The sequence below is a fragment of the Sander vitreus genome, chromosome 1 (genome assembly GCF_031162955.1).
Source record: "Sander vitreus isolate 19-12246 chromosome 1, sanVit1, whole genome shotgun sequence".
NCBI lineage: Eukaryota > Metazoa > Chordata > Actinopteri > Perciformes > Percidae > Sander > Sander vitreus.
In genome coordinates this window covers 37,423,167-37,438,419 of record NC_135855.1, presented here as the reverse complement: position 1 = coordinate 37,438,419, position 15,253 = coordinate 37,423,167, and the positions used below count along the sequence as shown (strand labels likewise).

The following is a 15,253-nucleotide window of genomic DNA, read 5'->3' as shown; positions in this document are numbered from 1 at the left end:
TAAACAAACATGATGGACATAGTCATACTGAGAAATACAGAGAGAGAGGTGTGGAGCTGAGTCTTAATTAGCTTTGTAGCAACTCATTTGGCGACGGCTTGAATGTAACAGATGTACATTAATATAAAAAAGTTACGCACTAAAGCTTTAATTAGGCAGTGATTTAATGCACCACCCGGTCAGCATGCTAAGTGACCCCTCTCTCCAATACAAGGTGAACGTAACAGGGTCATGTTGTTGCATATTCCGATACAGTAGGTGGCGGCAGACACCTAAAAGTTGGTTTTTAGCCCGCCATTAAATAAAGAAGACGAAGAAGAAGATGCTAAGTGACCCAAATCAGCCTATGAAATCAGCACACCCAACAGGTGCATGCTGTGTGTGGCTAACATGCTAAAATGCTCATGCCATGGTGGATCCTCCACTTCTGTGTTCTCTGAAGAACTTTTACCTTGAGTGAGGTGTGATGCATTTCTGCTGATTGTGACAATATGTGACTGGTTATAATGGGACAAAGCGGCAGAGTGGACTGGTTACATGAATGAAAGATATTTTATTTAGGTGTCATGCCAATAGTGGCCCATCGCACACAGAATTACATCAGGTTATATCTTGATTGAGAATTAAGGAGCAGAGAAGTTGAACCTGGAGCAGATTGAGGAGAACTTCTCGGTGCACGACCACAGATGACGTTCAAGTGAGGACAATGTTGTGATTGTTGTAGTGTGCGTGTGCGTGCGTGCGCACACATTGTGCACTTTTGCTTTAATGTGTGTGTTTGTGGCAGAGTTTATGTTGTGTATATACACCTCTGTGTGTTATTGCTCGGGTGATGTTTTATTCTGCTGTTAATGTCAATTAGAAGTAGCAGTGCTGTTCTTTATCAATGTTTGTTGCACCCGCCGCAGTGCCCAGTTGTCATTTATTGTCGGCCATTTTGTTTGGGCCTAATTGTCTGAGTTTAGTCCTTTCTCTGTTTAATTCTTTTGAGGCTACACCGAGGAAGGCGGTTGTATATTTCAAATTGATAGTCAGTTGCATGAACAGGCTCCAAAATGCCTCTGGATCAGAATTTATAGTTTGTATTGACATCAGAGCTTTGTGGTGGGAAATGTGTATGTTGACACGTTAAAGCATTTAATTTTGTAGCCCAAAGGTGTTATTTATATTAATAAGTATTTCATGTAACCTCTTCATCATATACAATTTTTTCTTTTGTTAAAACTCGGTAATGTTTTACGTTAAAGGTGCCGTAGGTAGGATTAGGAAGATCCAGGACTTAGCCAAAAAATTTGAACATCAACAACTTCTCAGTCCCTCCCCCCTTTCTGCTAAAGCTCAAAACGATCTCCTAAGCCCCTCCCCCCACAAGGGAGAATGAATGCGTGTGCATGAGCAGTGATTGACACGCAGTTAGACACCCCCCCCCTGGCCCTGATTGGTGCATCTGAACAGGGAGCGGTGGATTTTTGCAAATCACACTACAGGCTGTAGGTGGTGCCAGAGGAGTCTGATGTAGTTCTACTGGAACATAGAGTCAGTTTCAGCAAATATGACAGAAAGTTAGTTTTATAAGTCTTACCTACTGCACTTTTAACGAGTACTTTTTAAATAACCTACTTCAAAAAAAACAATTTTAATCTACATTGTACAAAAGTGATTGTAATTGTAGCCTACTTAAGTAAAAATCGTCAAAGTTGAGTACAATATTGTATTTATTCTAACCCTGCTTTTGGCCATAAAGTTTACCTGTTTAAACATTTTATGCTTTGATCGTATCAACAGTTTTCACTGCAATAATTAAGTCATAAATATAGCCTCTGGAAACCTGAGCTGCATCTAATGTTGCTTAAATTGCCTCCTTGAGTCCTCCACTTGCCTCCCTTCCTCACGTCTTAGTCCGTCCTACCGAGAAGGCACGGGAGAAATCACGGGAGGAGAGAGGCAACGAGCAAGTTTTAGAGGGATGAGACGTCTTTTCCTCACTGTGAAGAGTCACATGAATTTGTCAGCTGTATGGGTGGAGTTAGCAACTCCTTCAGCTGCACGGCTTCCGGGAAGGCTCTTGTGTATCCTTGCCTATTAGCTCCTCGATGATCCCTCCTCGATGCTCGCTCGCTCCTCGGGGCAGAAAAAAGAGCCATGAGACGGCCTTCACCGAGGAGGGACAGAACAACTTCCGGTTCAGCCGAGGACCGAGGAGTCGAGGAGCTATCACATAAGGGCCTTGAGATGTACCCCTGGTTTTACCACAAATTTCTCCACGTTATAATCATCGTGACTTGAACAAGCAACAATCAACGTTAAAGGTTGGAAAAAAGCATCTTAAGGTATTATAAATGATATGTTTAACAGTAACACTCAAAAATTCTGCCATTCTGCGTCATCGTGACTGTATGAGATTAACAGCGGTGTGGCAAAATAAGCTTCTGTCATAAGATTCAAATATTGCTAAATCCTCTCGTAAAATGTCCCAAACTGGTGCAACCTTGGCAAAAGAAACAAAACAATTGTCCATTCATGTAAAAGCCCTTTATCAACATAAAAACTAGTAACATTGGTCTTCAGGGCCTTTTATATTAATTAGGATCCAAAGATTCTTACTTACTTTGATTGTGGATATCTGAACTCTATTAGTTGTGACCAACATGTCATTCTCTTCTTCTCAGTCTCTTTTTGTTGCCACGCAAATCTGCCATGCTGCAGTCCCCCAGCAGATGGTGCTGCAGCACACAATTTAAAATCCAAAAAAAAGAAGATTTCATTTCTCTGAAAGATCATCAGTGATGGAAGAAGTATTCAGATCGCTTTTTTCCTGCTGTAGATGTTTAGGATTGTGCTAATTTTAACTCCTTTTAATATACTGTTGGGTAGTTCCATCTACAACAATGCATCATATTCTATAAAATCATTATTTGCAGCGTCGCTGTCCTGTGAGAAGCACGTATCTCTAAAAAGTCAACTTTTCATGGTGTCATGATGAAACAGCCCTGTTTTCAGCTTTGTGACGATGCATTTTCCAGCTGATCCATGAGGCTTTTTAAAGACTTTATTTAGCTTAAGAAGTAAGAGAATATTCTCAACACATAAAGCAACACAGTTTATCACAAACATTCAAGATCACATCTGGAGATGCATGGTTTTCACCAGACAGGAAGGGGATGAAAAGTAACTAAAGCTGTCAGACAAATGCAGTGGAGTACAAAGTACAATATTTACCTTTTTGAAGTGCAGTGGAGTAGAAGTGTAGCATAAAATGGAAAAACTTTAGTACCACCTTGAACTCGTACTTGAGTAAATGTACCTCCGGTTCACATCATGGATGCAATAAGAGTTCGGGCTGTACATTTCCTGTTTTTTATTTGTATTTTGTCAAACATTTTTATTGAAGCATTCATTTTACATGTAAGAAATACTCAAAATATTTCAAAGAGTCAACATGAGCCAGACTACTGAAAACAAGACATGGGTCAAAATGTTATTCTTTTAGTTATTTTTCCATCATGGTTAGATTTGTGCTTTTGAGAAATACACAATTGCTTATTTTGGAAGAATTTGCAACCACATTTTGACTCATGTCTTCTCGACTTAGTTTCTAATACATGATGATCAATCTTCCATCAGTATTATCAGGGAAAAAAATAAGCACAGACCAGAAACATCCAACATATTGTCATTTACTGTACAGTGAATTCACTTGATAAAAATACACAGTTAACAGGCGTCTTCGACGGGGCCCGTGAAGCTGCTCAGCAGTCACGAGAAAGTATCTTTTACATTTTTTGTTTTTTCAGTTACATGCATGCATCACACAAGTGCTTCAGATGAGTAATGCTCAAGTCACTTCACACACCACAAGTTCTGATCATGATTTGCTGAACTGGGTCAGGTCTGCCTTTAAAGTAAAACTGAAGCAATCATAGGTCCACCTCTGTGCACTGAACTCTCACTGAGGCTGAAATAGAGAAACCACCACGGGTCAGACTGTGATAGAATACATTATTATCTGAAATGAGGCAAACTCACAGTATAATTTCTTACTGTGAAAAATAAATTATCATCTCATTGTCCAAAAATGTGTCACTTTCTTAGAAGTCAGTGCAGCCATACAGGACAGGAAATTGTCGATTAGTGACGGTGTAGAGTGAAGAGAGGCCTGGGGAGAGTGTGAAGTCTCTTATTAGTTTTCAGAGGAGGTGTGACGCCACTTTCCCCGGTGCAAAAGAGATGTGACTCGGTGAAGACTTTTACGACTTGGAAGAAAATTCAGATTTTTACCACTCTGACTGCACATTGTGGTCACACCTTCAGATTTATCTTGATAAAGACAGAGCGCATCGCGTCATACTCTGAAAGCCACGTCCACCGGAGGGGAAAACAATCGGCGCCACAAAATGCAGCTAACGGAAGCGCTAACGAAAGTGCCTATAGCTAGCAAAAACCATTAGATTTAAGCATGTCACAGGATTATTTTAGCAACCTTTGTCTACCAGAGAGGACAAGTTAGCTGTTAGTAAGCTAATGTTAGGTATGTGTTAGCAAGTTAAGGCAAACATAATGCTGCATGGCTTTCTGATTTTTCCACATTCCACTGTAACACGAGTCGCATACTGTCAAAATCTTTTAGCTTAACATACATAAATATAGTTAGCCTAAAACTGACATTTGGATATTTGCCTTGGTAACAAAATGCTTGCTTCATAGTAACGCTGACCATAACGTTAGCTTAGTGTCTTCCCATTCTCCCTGCTGATTCCTCATGTTACTTTTGTCTTTATAAAAACTGAGTTTTTCGGTTTGGCAGCTTATAATAACTTATGTTTTGGGTTCTTTACCCTGCTGGTAGTGCATATCATCACACAGCAGCATTTTTCTGTTTGCTAGCAGACGGCAATGACGAGGAGGCACCGTCACGCAATACAAGTCAATAGAGAGCAGAGAGTTGATTTCCCTCCGGTGGGGGCAGGACTTAAATGCACTCTCTCTCTGTCTCTATGGTGTTTTTATTTGAGATATTTCATGGTAAATACATCAAGACACCTTCATTTTAATGTTGTGCTTTGTTGAAATACACTGGTCTGAATGCTTGTCTGCTAAATACTCCACTATGTTCACCAGCCAGTCTCTGACTGTGTCTATCATTTGGTGATTTGGTCATTTTTTTTGGCTGGAAAGTTGATGCGGTGAGACTTAGGTCTATCATTGACAGAAAAATATTAAGTGTATCTTTAAATGTCGTTTTTCAATGCCTTGAGCACAGAACACAAAACTCTTTTTACTTTTATTGTATTGAGTTGGCAGCAGAAATCGATTAAATTCATGAAACTGCAGTTAGTGCTCTCCCTTGCTGAGTTAATACTTCTTTTTTAATATATTCATTTGAAACTTAAGTTTTCATGAAGTAAAATGGTCTGGTGTGTTCAGACCATAGTTTATAATACAACTTCACTTCTCAGAAATTCCCCTCCAGTTATTTAAAAAGAAAAAGAAGAAAAAAAAGTAAATGTTCAATCACAGCAAAGTATCACTCCACATGGTGCCTCTCCAACAGAGAAGGTGATTTCATAAAGTCAAGGTTCATTACAATTTGAACAGCACCATCTTCCTCCCGGCAGCGTGAAATTCAACAGACATGCATATTACAGTGGCCTGGGAGAAGCTGTTCAATTTTCCCCACAGTGTTTGCCATCTGAAGAAATGAATTAAACTGCTGCTAGAATTAGAAATCAAATTATGGTCCAGATCCCCGCAGGCCCAGAGGTAGCATGTGGTCAACAGTTGGTACGGGATGGATATGCAGTCTTCTCCTAAACTGTTTCGTCCTGTTGCCCTCTGCTACCGCTGTGGCTGAGTATCTGAGCGAGAAACGCTCCGAAATGAAAAAGAGAGACTCATTTTTACACAAAACGCACTGTTCATACCAGTTTAACATGCCTCTAAAGACATAAGAAAAGTAAAGTGACTTTTTACATACGAGCAGAAACATTTAGTCTTTGACGAGGATAACGGATAATATTTCACTTCAGAATAAAAACTAGGACGAGCAAACCCCTCTGCTACTAATTCAATTATAGTTTAAAAAGAGCATACAATGTGCATCAAATTCATTTAATCACCATATTCTTTGAGCCTGATAATCAGACTGAATGGCCATTTTGTTTTCATCTTAAGGGAGATGCTGGAACTAACTTCTTCTTCCACCAGAGAATGTGTCAACTTTTGAACCCACTATTAATCATTTAAATATAAAATACTTAAATCACTAAATACTGAGAGTGGACACAGGATAGTTCTGCTATGAATTTCAATGACATGGAAGTACAATACTTCTAACTTAAACGAGAGTTCGGCTGGTAATGACTTGAGTTTCCATTATGGAGTGAAATATTCAATTAGAGTTCACATTACTGCCATTCAAGGTTCCATTAGCTGGAAATTGACAAGATTTTCATTTAAGCTCTCCACTCTGCACACAACCCACAAACCTTTCGTGAACGGAAACTTTTTCCACTCTGCATGAATTCCTCCCACAACGTTCAGTCTCTAGCTCATGTGCTGCAGCTAGGGTTTCTTCTCTGCATGTGATTGGCTGCTGCTGCTGCTGCTGGTGGTGGTGTTGGGGAAGTCCTGATAAACCAGGAAGCCAGTGAAGGTGATGTACTTGGCGTGGTTGCTGTAGGCCCCGAAACCATCTCTCTGGTGGGAGTAGAGCCAGACGGTGTCGCCGGTTTTTAGCGACAGCATTAAGCTCTGACTCTGCAGAGCTTTCTCGCCCTGGCTGTCGTCGTAGATCATTGCCTGCACCTCCAGGTGGTTCTTCATCAGTTTGACGGACAGCGTCTTCTGCGGCAGCTTGCCCACGTTGAAGGAGAAGTAGTAGGCGCCGGGAACGCGGCAAGTGAACACCCCCTCCGTCACGTTAAAGTCTTCTCCGATGTTGACGAACGCCGTGTCGAAGCCGACCGGCTGGTGCTGTGGCATGCCCACTTGGTTGACTCCCACGATGCTCTGGGCGCCCCACCGAGAAGGCAGATCTCTGATCGTCCTCTTCGTCATCCTCATCCTCCTCTTCATCCCTATGTTGCAACTCCTTCTCCTCTTCCGCCACCAAGGCGTCTCTCGTTCCAGACCTGACGTGCTCTGTGTCCTGGTTGCTATTCAACTGTGGGGTGTTGTCTTGCCGGGGCTGCTGGGAGTTAGAGGCAGGATGATGTTGGTGGTGGTGTGTCTGGAAGCCGTAGGTGTCGGGGTAGACGAGGTAGCCGTTGAAGGTGGTGTAGTGTCCGGTGTTGCTGTAGAGCGCGTAGCGCGGGTCACCATGGAGACGGAGCCAGACGGTATCACCGAACTCCAGCTGCAGCATGACACTCTGGCTCTGCACCTGAGGATTGAAGCAGGCTTTAATATCCAAAGAGAGTCTGTTTTTACATGGACACCAAACATAATCCGATCATCTACCTCACGCGGCGTTTCATTCAGGGGATTTCGGTGTGTAATCCCCTCTGTTCGGCTTTCACTCCCCACCCAAAACACAAACACTCTCTGTGATAAGAGCCATGTTGCACTGTGACACAGTTGAAGAGCTTTGACATCATTAAAAGACCTTTTTCAACATTTCCTCATCCACATTACCTCTGGCTCAGCCGGAGCCACGGTTATCTTAGCTTAGCACAAAATCTGGAAGCAGGGGGAAGCGGCTAAAATAGCTATTCAAAGTTTACAATTACACCTACCAGCATCTTGATACCTAAAAAGGGCGTTTTTACACTTGGTCCGTTTCAACCCTCCAAAAGAACTCAGACCTATTAATCTGAATCGTTTGTGTATATGTGAACACTCCAAAGGGACTCACACCCCACTGGAATGAACCGTACGGTTTGCTTAAAGTCAGCGTTGACGGCCCGCCACAATATCAACATTGACCGCCACATTGTTTCACTATTTAAAATGGTTAAAATCGTATTTAATGGTAGAGCTGCATGCGGCAGATTGATTCGCCCAGCTCTTCCTTGCCCTGGCTTTTACAAGTTCACTCCCAAACCACAAGTCCGTTTCTCTCTGCTGTTGTTTTTATATAGAGCCTTACTTTAGCTACGATAGCTGACAATAGCTCACGTTAGCGCTTGTTACAGCGGACCTCGAACCAGCACATCAGTTTAACTAGTCCCGCTCCCGGTCAGCTAAAATAAAATAAAATGTTGTGGGAAACACAGCCCTTGCCCAACAAACAAAGAAGAGGCAGTTTTTCTTTTTTAAGTATAACAATTTCATTATTCTATATTTTTCTATAGTCAACAAATACTTTCTGACTTCCCTACCCTGAATCTGACAGCTCACAAATATAGTTTCATTCTTTAAAACAGGTCAGGTAATTTCCTAAAACAGCTGGTCACTGTAGTTTTTATCAAACAAACAGGAGAAAATAGTACTAGACTGTTTTCAGCTGCGGATTAATCCACATTTAGTGCTGTAGTGCAACCCAGTCTCACGGCACTTCGTGAAATGTTCACGTAATTTAATCTATTGATTCATGTACACGGACACGTTTATCTCCGTTTTTTTTTTTTGTGATGCTCAGCACGTTTTTTTAAACTAATGTAGCGTTATAGTTAAAAAAATATCAAACAACAAAGCAATCCAGCTTCCCTGGCAATAACATCGAAATAATAACATTAAAAGAAATACATATAAACCATGATAAGATCTCATGAATAAATGTTGATTAAAACAGCAGTTATTAGGCTAAAAATACCAATAATAGAAAAGCTGTATACAGCTTCTCTGCTGCAGCCCGACTGGCAGAAAGAATCGTGCTGTGATCACGAAAGATGCTTGCCATTGAAATACATTAGTTGAAAAAACATGTTGAGCATCACGGAATAAACTAGATAAACGTGTCCGTGTACACAAATCAATAGATTGAATTACGTGAACATTTCACGAACTGCCGTGAGAATGCGTTGTCTAGTGAGTATGAGCGGTGATTCAGAGGTGGGAAACCTACCTTCCTCTCCTCCCCAGCGTTTTCCTCGTACACAATGGCCTGCACCTCGTTCCTGTTCTTCATCAGCATCACTGACAGGTCTTTGTGCGGAAACTTTCCCACTGTGAAGGAGAAGTAGTAAGCCCCGGTGATACGGCAGCGGAACAAGCCGGCCTTGGGGTCAAAATCCCCGCCGATGTTGACATAAACGGCGTCAAAGGTCACAGTCATCTTGGGCCCGCCCTCCATGCTGTTGGTGCGTGCAACCGAGAAAGCCGAGCGTAGCTCCACATCGTCCAGCAGACGTGCAAAACCCCACGCACCGCCGGCATGACACAGGCACAGCAGGCCAATCGCAACGCTCGCTGGGAGCAGCATTGTTTCTGCAGAAACATATCCAAAAATTTAAATTGGCTTCATAACATAAATACAGCTTACATTTTGAGCCACATGAAAATCCACCCTCAGATCTTTAAAGGAGCAGTGTGTAGGAATTAGGGGGATCAAATGGCAGAAATGGAATACAATATTGATAATTATGTTTTCATTAGTGTAAAATCACCTGAAACTAGGAATCATTGTGTTTTTGTTAGCTTAGAATGAGCCATTTTTATATAGGGAGCAGGGCTGCTTCCCACGTCTCATATTTCATATCTCCTTGCTTGAACCGGAAGTCGTGAACGCTGTTTCAAAGCTATCATTCCTGCCTCAAGAATCAAGGATCGAGGATGGATCACTAAGGAGCTATGAGCGAGGACGAGCGCCTGAAAGCCATTGCTAACTCTCTTCAGAGAAAAGGACGTTTCCTCCCTCTTAAACACATCTCTTCGTTTCCTCTCTCCTTGCATGATTTCCTCGCATCTCTCCCATGCTTCATCGGTGGGACGGACTGTGACGCGAGGAAGGGAAGCAAGTAAAGGAAACATGGATACAATTCAAAGACCTGGGACGTACCCTAGCTCTTTTTTGACAGAGCCCGCCATGTTTCTACAGTAGCCCAGAACAGACGAACCAAACGCGAGCTCTAGAGAGGGCCTTTCACATTTTTTGCGTTACCTGAAGGCCACTGTAGGTTCTACTATATGCTTGGAAAGGGTGAGGTGAGGGGTATTCAGTTGGTTATAATCTTCAAACTCCCCTCTAGATGCCACTAAATCCTACACAATGCTCCTTTTTAAGCTTCTCATTTTCTTTTTATAACCATGAACCAATAGACTGACAAAGAAGAAGATCTTAGGTAGATAATAAGGAGAATAAATATGTAACAACATTTCACAACTGGAGACTAAACCTTGCTTTGGTGGGTATCATTTTATGTATACATATTTATTGAACAGTTTGACAATAGAGACAGACAGTAAACGTGGGGAAGCGACATGCAACAATGTGAAATAGTGGCAAAGAATGTGACTTAAATCAGGAACAATCTGATCAAAGAATAAATAAACGACATTACATATCCAACCACACATTCAAAATCAGCTTTTGGTACTTGACAGTTATTGCGAGGTGCACATTTTAGCTGGTACGAAAAAAGTATTGAGGTTCTATACACTACAGTCGTAAACATCACACATAACCACTCATCTGAGAGAAAAACCGACAAAGCTTCACCTCTTGAGGGAAAACACAAGTTTGGAGGTAAAACACTGAAACCACTGATTAGATAATTGCATTAACGAGAAATGTAACAGGTGTTCCTAATAATCCTTTAGGTGAGTGTATTTTTACTATTCAAACTTGTTTTCATAGGGCCTAAACATACTCAAAAACTCACCAAAATTTGCACATGCGTCAGGCCTGGTTTGTTTTGTAACCAAAACGTAGTAATGTAGATGTAGCATATGACTGCTATGAAATATGCGACAGTATTATTTAGAGGTGGAGCTGCGGAGTGGAATGAAAAGTACAATATTTCCCTCTGAGATGTAGTGTAGTAGAAGTATTAAGTTGCATGAAATGGAAATTCTCAAGTAAAGTACAAGTACCTCAAAATTGTTCTTGAATTGTATTGAGTTACTTTCAACTACTGGTAACTGGTATGAATCACATACTGTGTTTGATTCAGAGTAGTCTGGATCAACGACCGTTCATTTCCAGGATAATCGCCTCCCCCATCTGTGTGTTGCCGTTGTCTTACTCCATTCTCTTTGGGAAAACGACAAACTTCGAGCTAGCAAGCTACACGCTTAAAATATCAAGTTTTGGAGAAAATGTTGCTCTTGTAACAAGGCAGGCCTGCTTGGTTTTTTTTCTGGGAATGATTGTAAAGATTTACAAAGAATACGTTTACGGCATTTCCTCTCTAACTGGGACGTTTTGGGAGCGATTGGTGAGATTGCTGTGGACGAAGTACACACAGCGATACACTGGTAAGAGCTAATGAGGTTTAACCATGTATCCAGCTAATTTAAATAGCTCACGTTACTGTATTGTGTGAACAGTTTACGTCATTTATTATTGTACGGGGCGTTTTCTTTTGCGGGATGCAAATGTTCCACCAAAACAAGTTCCTTCCTGAGACTATTTGCAGAGCCACCGTCACTGCGACCGAAACTTAGCACCGCCCAAGACCATTGTGATTGCTTTAAAGAAATGCCAACAACCCAGAGCATTTTCTTTCTCCTTTGCTGGATTGTATCTGTGGAGGAGCCAGACCTTACTCCACAACGCTGTAGAGATAGATCTGGCAATGCCAAACTAAAAAAACTTCAGAGTGTCATCACTGAATGATAAAACATTTCTCCCAATGCAATGATATTAGACTTTCTGCTTTATGGGTTGCATATTTTTGTCTTTATTGTCTGTTACATCTGTTTTTACAGTCACAGCAGCGCATCACTACCAAAGCCTTAAAGTTATTTACTGTTGAAACTAAATGTTCTCCTTGTATATTTATACAAAATCAACCTCTTTAAATGGAAACTAATTATAGCGGTTAATTGTACTTAAGGCACTGAGGCACAACTGATTGTTTTTTGTCTAATTGTCCCGCTGCAGCAGGAACAAAGATGCTGCAGCACCAGTTCGATGCAGATATTATTATTTTCCTTCCTTTTTTTTTTACCGTACCAACAAAATTGGCAATGCAGCAGTTGGGCGTGTTGATATAATGGCAGCTTGCGCTAAGAAATGGTGTTTGTTTGTCTGTGTAATGGCATCCGTTTCAACTAGTCATGCTGACAGACTGTGCTCCTTAGAGAGTTTGATGCTTCAGGTTCAAACGGCAATGAAAGATTAGATCAAACAAACAAACCTCTTCCATAATGAGCACCCATGGGAGTTAAGCACAGAGAGGAGCAATACAATTGCGCTGAACAGAAAAGAGTGGAGCAGAAGTTGAAAAAAATAGAGTTTTTTAGTTAGTCTGTCACTTCTTCCATAGTTAAATGCACCATTTTAAATGAGTATTATTTTATTTTAGATAAGCTAATAAGTTAACTTGGTTTAAGCCAGCCTGGTATCACCAGATGTCATTTTGCGTGTTATCACTACGCATTTTTTTTGCTTTTCACGTGTCACTTCATGCCATTTAGTCCCTACTGACTTACATTGTGACTTATATGGTATAAAGAGTGACAAAAGAGGAAGGAGGACGGGGAGGATAGATGGTTCAAACAAACAGCACTCTCACCCAGGAGACCGCTGTTCTTGTCCCTTGTGAAACTAAAAGTCAACATTGACTGTAGAATACTGTGATATGTGATAATTGATAAACATACTTGTTTCAACCCAAACCACATCAATCAATCGTTAATCAAGTATTTAGTGAACACTGTTACATTAATGTGTGCCTTTCAGTGCAACCCCACGTCACACTTCACTGAGCAGCTTCACTGTAACCTGAATAAGTTAATTACCTTGATGGACGCTGTTGATGATACTTGTTTCAAGAGAAGAAGCTATATATATATTCATTGCTTCCCTCACAATGGTGCTACACCCCACTCACCAGTAAGCTTCCAGAAAATGACCACCAGCACTTTATCATCACGGCCAAACGCCAACATAGAGATTAATGGATTCATTTAGTGCTCCAACTAACGATTATTTTCATAGTCAATAAATCTGTTGATTATTTTCTAGATCAGTTGTTTGGTCTATAAAATGTCAGAAAATGGTGAAAAATGTCAGTTTTTCCCAAGGCCCAAGACGACGTCCTTTTAAAAAATTACTCAAACCTATTAATCGAAATCAAAACAATGTAATCCGTATTTTATCTAACTGGGCGGGTCTCAATCTACCTGGGCGGTGCGCCCAAGTATGTATGGGAAACACTGATTAATTTTGAAGCTCTAGATTTATTAATTTTCTTTATGGATATAAAAGAGGAAACGGATTAGTTGGACTAATGCCGTCAATTATATTATTAATTGCAATGTTTTGCTGATAACAATAATCTCAAATCCATCCAGTCTCCCACTGCTTATGTGTGAGAGGATGGACCCCCCCAGCCCAGACTCCTTTTGTCCAGCAGCTTCCTCCATCTCCTCCTGGGGGATTCCCTGAGGCTTGAGTAGACTTAGAGATCTGCTTGGGTTTCCTCTTACTGTTTAAACATTTAGACAAAGGGAGTGTGTGTCCTCGCTGCAGCCTCAGGATGGTGACATATAGTCGGTTTACTTTGATGTGCTGGAGTGCTACACTATCGTTCCACCATGTGTTTTCAGATACTGTTTTCCTTTTCATTTTGTTTCCTGCCAGTTTAATTTAATACTGAAGCACTGAATAAAAGTGTTATTTAGGAAGATGAAAGGGTTGTACGCCTCAGTGACCCCAGCTGCAGTGTTATCAGGAGGACTCTGATCTCAGGGGGGTCTTTCGAGGCAAACATGGTCTCAGGTGAGCAGTCACTGTCTGCATGGAAGGGTGACTCCCTACAGCTCTGTTGAGTGATGCCTGAATGAGCAGCGTAGGGCTGCTTCTGTGCATCTGTGTGTCTGTACAATTAATTGTCTCAGAAATAATTGCGATTAACAATATAATTGTCTCTTTCTGTCAAATATAAAAAATGTAGTTATTACTTTTTTTTATTAAAGTAAAGTTTTTTTTTAAATTAAAGTTTTGAATGAATTCTAGGAGACATCTTTTGCTTATATCACTGTTATGTGACCCAAATAATGTAGTAGCACAGGTACACAGCTTATGAAGTAAACCACGTCTCTTTATTCTTAGTGTTAGGAACGTGTATAGGGTCAAGTGCCACCAACTAGCATAGCTTTAGCTACACAGTCTGACCAATAATTAGTTATATAATTAAAGTTTTGCATGTCTAAACAAAATCAACAATTACCATCAACAGTCATACCTCTTAAGACCTTAGCTAATAAGAATCCGCGATTTATGTAAAAAAATTGACATTTAGACAACTATGTAATAATTGTAACAGGCCTATGTGTGTGTTCACCACACATGATGTAAAGGGTGGAGGTCTGGTGCAAGGCCCGATGGGCAAAACACAAGGCAGCCCAGTAATCCTAATGCCGACCTTACACCGAACGACTTTTCAAGCGATTCCACTGTCGCACAAAATGTCCAATATTGGAATTAAATCATGAGTCTTGCTAGAGTTGGGGTGTGCTCCTGTCGTCTCAATCGTTTTAAGATGGTCATAAAACTCAGTCAGAGTCGTTTTCTCGTCTTGAGGTTCCGACAAAATGAAACGTGTTTGATATTATCGTAAGATTGAAGTCTTGGTAGTGAAGTTAAATCGTGAACATTGTCAAGTGTTGTTCACTTTACAGTGCTTTACTTAGTTTAATATACTTCTATTGGTGAAGTAGCGTTGATCACTTTTGGGGGGGGGGGAATACATTGGTCCCCACCGGGGATGAAAATAATTCAGCAGAGATATGTAGACCAGAAAGGGGGAAATCCCACGCGCCCCCCCAACAAATCGCACCCTGCTGACATTCGAAATGGGTTGATATATGTTAGTTTGCGTGAGTCCTTGTTTCCCTGACACTGGCTGTGGCGAGTGCAATGCTCGGCCCAAATACACAAGGTTGAAAACTTCACAAATTGTCCATTAATCAGAACTTAGTTAATTTTTATTTAGTTTTTATTAGTTATATTATTTTTTTGGGGGGCTTTTCCCTTTATTGTATAGTGCCAGTGGATAGACAGGACAGGTGGGAGAGAGATGGGGGACAACACGCAGCAAAGGGCCGAAGGTCGGATTCGAACCCGGGCCGCTGCAGGACTCAGCCAACATGGGGCGAAGGATCTTACTGGGTGAGCTAGAGGCCGCCCCATAACTCAGTTAATTGC

General features: G+C 41.1%; 1 protein-coding gene across 1 annotated transcript in view; it reads right to left on the bottom strand.

Moving 5' to 3' along the window:
* Positions 1-3,343: 3,343 nt before the first annotated feature.
* The window catches only part of c1qtnf4 (C1q and TNF related 4), a 31,049-nt gene continuing 19,139 nt past the window's right edge, over positions 3,344-15,253 (bottom strand). Inside the window, 5 exon segments of the mRNA XM_078254238.1 lie at positions 3,344-5,869; positions 6,486-6,627; positions 6,630-7,012; positions 7,014-7,381; positions 9,005-9,366. Coding sequence (XP_078110364.1) covers positions 5,836-5,869; positions 6,486-6,627; positions 6,630-7,012; positions 7,014-7,381; positions 9,005-9,361 — 1,284 coding nt within the window. The 5' untranslated portion in view covers positions 9,362-9,366 and the 3' untranslated portion in view covers positions 3,344-5,835.